This window comes from Phycomyces blakesleeanus (assembly GCF_001638985.1).
Source record: "Phycomyces blakesleeanus NRRL 1555(-) unplaced genomic scaffold PHYBLscaffold_17, whole genome shotgun sequence".
NCBI lineage: Eukaryota > Fungi > Mucoromycota > Mucoromycetes > Mucorales > Phycomycetaceae > Phycomyces > Phycomyces blakesleeanus.
Genome location: NW_017265150.1, coordinates 794257 through 801190, shown reverse-complemented (window position 1 = coordinate 801190; position 6934 = coordinate 794257). Strand labels below are relative to the sequence as shown.

The following is a 6934-nucleotide window of genomic DNA, read 5'->3' as shown; positions in this document are numbered from 1 at the left end:
CCCGAATTGGGATTGGGTAATTTGCGCGCCTGCTGCCTTCCTTGGATGTGGTAGCCGTTTCTCAGGCTCCCTCTCCGGAATCGAACCCTAATTCCCCGTTACCCGTGGTAGGCAATGTAAGCCTCTATCTTACAATCTTAACCTGATAGGGCAGAAAATCGAATGAACCGTCGCCAGCACAAGGCCATGCGATCAGCATTGAATTATTATGAATCACCAAAAAACTGGCTTTAACACCAGGTTGGCTTTTACCTAATAAGTGCACCCCTTCCGAAGTCGAGGCTTTTGTTGCATGTATTAGCTCTAGAATTACCACGGTTATCCAAGTAGTAATGAATTGTCATGTAGATCATAACTGATTTAATGAGCCATTCGCAGTTTCACAGTATAGAATTTGTTTATACTTAGACATGCATGGCTTAATCTTTGAGACAAGCATATGACTACTGGCAGGATCAACCAGGTAACTACAAATGTTGGTTCAGCCAGCTAATAAATTAGCTAGCCGAAAAGACCACAATGAACATAGAGCCGGTCAAAAATGACCAGCATTAATACCCAAAGCAGCCCACCAGAATATGTTGTTTCCAATGTTGTAAAATTATTTCTTTCAGCTCTAGCTTCTTTCGAAGCCAAAACCTCCGTAAATAATATCCATATTGCCAGTTCCACTGTTTTTCTACTGGAATCAGGTAAAAGTAAACTTTTACCAGACAACAGGTAGATGGATGTTATAATCTTCAGGCCATCAAATAAAAAATCTGATTTCCTTCGAACACTTTCACCCGACATCATCGTACATATATATTTATAGCCAAAGGCCAGTAATACACAATATTTCCCTGGTCCAAATCCAATAAATTGGATCTGTAGATTATTAGCAGCACAAAGACTACCCCCCAACAGATGTTCCCAAAAATTCGCCGAAGCAAAAGTATATGGTTCGAAATATGCGTCGGGAGACCAGCAAAAGTTTCTGGTAAAAAAAACTTTTACTAATCCGAGCAAAAGAGGCACCAGGTAAACTTCGGGAAGAATACCCCACGCATAGAACTCTCTGAAAAAAGATTTTTGAAACAATTCCAAAATTAATTGTTATTGAGATTTCAATCATCTTCTCTCATACATATAATAGGGGGGTCGTTACAAATTCCGCCAAAGGTTAAAAACATTAAATTACACTTTTAAACCTTTTTTTTCTGGGCTTGAATTATATGCATAACAATTAAAAGCATAATTAGGTTTGTTCCATATATGGTAACCAGTTGACAACAATGGCCAACTATGACACGGGTGCCATGCATTGTGGCTCGTTTTTTATCCGGGTAGCACTTTGGGCTCATTTTTTTACATTTACCACCCCTTTATTTTACTATGTTTACCCTTTTATTTACCATAATTCAATATTGTCTACTATGATCGCCCTTTTGCATGGAATGATCGCCCTTTTGTTTACAAAGATCGACGGTTTGTTTATGTTTACCAGGATTGCTGCATGGAGTCAATTGTTTACCAGGAATTTATTATTTATTTACCAGGATTGATCATTTATCGACCCAAAACATTTCTTTATACATCGGATGGATCGGTTATTGACCGGATGCATTATTTATTTACCAGAACTCATTATTTATTTACCTGGATCGATCATTTATTGACCGGATTTATTTTTTATACCAGGATTCATAAGTTAATTAATTAAATTCATTATTTATACATCGGATGGATTGGTTATTGACCAGGATGCATTGTTTATTAACCAGGCATATATATTGTTCACCAGGATCGATCATTTACTGACCGAATATTATTTTTTATACCAGGATTAATTAATTAATTAATTAAATTCATCATTTATACATCGGATGGATCGATTATTGACCAGGATGCGTTGTTTATTGACCAGAAATATACATTGTTTACCAGGATCAATCCTTTATCGACCGAATATATTTTTTATATCAGGATTCATGAATTAATTAATTAAATGCAACATTTATGCATCGTATGAATCGCCCATTTACCAGGATGCATTGTTTATTGACCAGACATACACAATGTTCACCTAGATCGATCATTTGCTTACCAGAATTTGCTCTCAATGGACTGGTAATTATAGTATTTGAGTCATTTAGTTAACCTAACCCATATTTCGACTAGGATAAATACAATTTGGGTCATTTAATTAACGCAGCCAACTTTTTGACTAGCATCAAAACAATTTGGGTCAATTAGTTAATCGGTTTATTATTAACTGGTATTAAAGCAATTTGGGTCAATTAGTTAATCGCTTGCTTTTATTAACTGGTATCAAAATAATTGGGGTCATTTAGTTAACATGACCCACTTTTATTCACCAGGATTCCCCAGTTGGGTAATTTAATATACCAGACCCGCCTTTTATTTAATCTGACCATGCTTTTATCTACCAGGATTCAATCATTTGGGTCAATTAATTAATTAGAGTATAAATAATTAAGCAGACCGCATTTAGTTTAAGCTTATCGCCTTTTAATTAACCAGACAACCGTTCCATTGACCAGCCTACCTTTAATCGACCAGACTATGCTTTTATCTACCAGGATTCTACCATTCGGGTCAATTAATTAATTACATATAGTTAATTGACCAGACTACCGTTTAATTAACAAGGCTACCTTTAATCGACCAGGATTCTACCATTCGGGTCAATTATTTAATTACATATAGTTAATTAACCAGACAATTGTTTGATTAACCAGACCACTGTTTAATTGACCAGACCACCGTTTAATTGACCAGACCACTGTTTAATTGACCAGGCCACCGTTTAATTGACTAGACCACTGTTTAATTGACCAGACCACTGTTTAATTGACTAGACTACTGTTTAATTGACCAGGCCACCGTTTAATTGACTAGACCACTGTTTAATTGACCAGACCACTGTTTAATTGACCAGGCCACCGTTTAATTGACTAGACCACTGTTTAATTGACCAGACCACTGTTTAATTGACCAGGCCACCGTTTAATTGACTAGACCACTGTTTAATTGACTAGACTACTGTTTAATTGACCAGGCCACCGTTTAATTGACTAGACCACTGTTTAATTGACCAGACCACTGTTTAATTGACTAGACTACTGTTTAATTGACCAGGCCACCGTTTAATTGACTAGACCACTGTTTAATTGACTAGACTACTGTTTAATTGACCAGACCACTGTTTAATTGACCAGGCCACCGTTTAATTGACCAGGCCACCGTTTAATTAACCAGACAATTGTTTGATTAACCAGACCACTGTTTAATTGACCAGGCCACCGTTTAATTGACTAGACCACTGTTTAATTGACTAGACTACTGTTTAATTGACCAGGCCACCGTTTAATTGACCAGACCACTGTTTAATTGACCAGGCCACCGTTTAATTGACCAGGCCACCGTTTAATTAACCAGACAATTGTTTGATTAACCAGACCACTGTTTAATTGACCAGACCACCGTTTAATTGACCAGACCACTGTTTAATTGACCAGGCCACCGTTTAATTGACTAGACCACTGTTTAATTGACCAGACCACTGTTTAATTGACTAGACTACTGTTTAATTGACCAGGCCACCGTTTAATTGACTAGACCACTGTTTAATTGACTAGACCACTGTTTAATTGACCAGACCACTGTTTAATTGACTAGACTACTGTTTAATTGACCAGACCACTGTTTAATTGACTAGACCACTGTTTAATTGACCAGACCACTGTTTAATTGACTAGACCACTGTTTAATTGACCAGGCCACCGTTTAATTGACTAGACCACTGTTTAATTGACCAGACCACCGTTTAATTGACCAGACCACTGTTTAATTGACCAGACCACTGTTTAATTGACCAGACCACTGTTTAATTGACCAGGCCACCGTTTAATTGACCAGACCACTGTTTAATTGACCAGACCACTGTTTAATTGACCAGGCCACCGTTTAATTGACTAGACCACTGTTTAATTGACCAGACCACTGTTTAATTGACTAGACTACTGTTTAATTGACCAGGCCACCGTTTAATTGACTAGACCACTGTTTAATTGACTAGACTACTGTTTAATTGACCAGACCACTGTTTAATTGACCAGGCCACCGTTTAATTGACCAGGCCACCGTTTAATTAACCAGACAATTGTTTGATTAACCAGACCACTGTTTAATTGACCAGGCCACCGTTTAATTGACTACACCACTGTTTAATTGACTAGACCACTGTTTAATTGACCAGACCACTGTTTAATTGACTAGACTACTGTTTAATTGACCAGGCCACCGTTTAATTGACTAGACCACTGTTTAATTGACCAGACCACTGTTTAATTGACTAGACTACTGTTTAATTGACCAGGCCACCGTTTAATTGACTAGACCACTGTTTAATTGACCAGACCACCGTTTAATTGACCAGACCACTGTTTAATTGACTAGACCACTGTTTAATTGACCAGGCCACCGTTTAATTGACTAGACCACTGTTTAATTGACCAGACCACTGTTTAATTGACCAGACCACTGTTTAATTGACCAGACCACTGTTTAATTGACCAGACCACTGTTTAATTGACCAGACCACTGTTTAATTGACTAGACCACTGTTTAATTGACCAGACCACTGTTTAATTGACTAGACTACTGTTTAATTGACCAAACTACCGTTTAATTGACCAGACTACCGTTTCATTAACCAGACTACCGTTTAATTGACTAGGCTACGATTTAATTTACCAGCCTACCTTTAATCGACCAGGATTCTACTATTCGGGTCAATTAATTAATCACATATAGCTAATTGACCAGACAACTGTTTAATTAACCAGGCTACGGTTTAATCGACCAGGCTACGGTTTAATCGACCAGGCTACGGTTTAATCGACCAGGCTACGGTTTAATCGACCAGACTATGCTTTTATCTACCAGGATTCTATCATTCGGGTCAATTATTTAATTATATATAGTTAATTGACCAGGCTACCGTTTAAATAGCCAGACTATGTTTTTATCTACCAGGATTCTATCATTCGGGTCAATTAATTAATTATATATAGTTGTTTAACCAGGAAACCTTTAGTTTAACCATACTACCGTTTAATTAACCACACTACCGTTTAATTAACAAGACTACCTTTAATTACCAGACTATGCTATTATCTACCAGACTATGCTATTATCTACCAGGATTATACCTTTTGGGTCAATTAATTAATTACATAAAGTTAATTGACCAGGCTACCGTTTAAATAGCTAGACTATGTTTTTATCTACCTGGATTCTACCATTCGGGTCATTTAACTAACCAGACCGCCTTTACGTTAACCAGAATTTGCTTTTATCCACCAGGACTCTACCATTTGGGTCATTTACTTAATTAGATTATAGTTAATTAATCAGATCGCCTTTGGTTTAATCAAACCGCGTTTTAATTAACCAGACTGCCTTTAATTTAACCAGATCTTCTTTAAGTCTACCAGGATTCTACCATTCTGGTCAAATAATTAATTAAGGTATAATTAATTAAGCAGACCGCCTTTAATTTAAGCAGACCGCCTTTAGTTTAAGCTGATCGCCTTTAGTATAAGCAGATCGCCTTTAGTATAAGCAGACCGCCTTTAGTATAAGCAGACCGCCTTTAGTTTAAGCTGATCGCCTTTAGTATAAGCAGATCGCCTTTAGTATAAGCAGACCGTCTTTAATTTAAGCTGATCGCCTTTAATTTAAGCAGACCGTCTTTAATTTAAGCTGATCGCCTTTAGTTTAAGCAGACCGTCTTTAATTTAAGCTGATCGCCTTTAGTTTAAGCAGACCGTCTTTAATTTAAGCAGACCGTCTTTAATTTAAGCTGATCGCCTTTAGTTTAAGCAGACCGTCTTTAGTTTAAGCTAATCGCCTTTAGTTTAAGCAGACCGCCTTTAGTTTAAGCTGATCGCCTTTAGTTTAAGCAGACCGTCTTTAGTTTAAGCTAATCGCCTTTAGTTTAAGCAGACCGCCTTTAGTTTAAGCTGATCGCCTTTTAATGAACCATACCACCTTTGGTTTGACCTAACCGTATTTTATTTAACCAGACTGTGCTTTAATATACCAGGACTATATCATTCGGGTCAATTAATTAATTATATCAAAGATAATTGAGTAGACCACCTTTTGGTTAAGCCAACCGCCTTTAATATAACCAGACCACCTTTGGTTTAACCAGACCATGCTTTTTTCTACCAAGATTCTCCAATTCGGGTCATTTACTTAATTAGACTATGGTTAATTAATCAAACCGCTTTGGGTTTAAGCAGACCGCCTTTTATATGGCCAGTAATATACTGTTTGGGTCATTCATTTAACTAAGCCGCCTTTTACTTAACCATATCCACCTTTTACTTAACCATATCCACCTTTTGTGTAATCAAACCGCTTTTTATGTAATCAAACCGCTTTTTATTTAGCCAGTATAACCCTATTATACCCGATTATTTTGGATTATTTTAATCTCCTATATAATAATTTTTTTTTATATGTAATTAATCTACGGCCATACAGATAGTAACACACCGGATCCCGTCTGATCTCCGCAGTTAAGTCTCTCCTGGTAGCGTCAGTACTATGGTGGGGGACCACATGGGAATACGCTATGTCGTAGGTTTTTTATTTTTTTATTTTTTTATTTTTTTTTTCTATTTTTTCCCTTTGCATTTACATATCATAAATACATACGATATATTTACTTGCTTATATTAAAACTTTTGCAATTCGTATTCAATTGATCTATAAATTTAATATATCGTACATAATACACAACTACACATTATGCAATAGTTTTATTTTTTTTATCTCATTGCCTTTGTCCATAACTTCGACGTATCTTGTTTTCCTATCTTAATCAAATTTGTCTTTTTAATTATTTTTATATCCACCC

The 6934-nt window shown here is 36.5% G+C and overlaps 1 protein-coding gene across 1 annotated transcript; it reads right to left on the bottom strand.

Moving 5' to 3' along the window:
- Positions 1-501: 501 nt before the first annotated feature.
- On the bottom strand, positions 502-1627 carry PHYBLDRAFT_171037 (hypothetical protein; the record flags this gene model as incomplete). Its single annotated transcript, XM_018436481.1, has 2 exons — positions 502-1055; positions 1618-1627. The coding sequence occupies 2 exons, from the start codon at positions 1625-1627 to the stop codon at positions 502-504; spliced, it is 564 nt and encodes a 187-aa protein (XP_018289012.1).
- Between the last annotated feature and the right edge of the window lie 5307 nt (positions 1628-6934).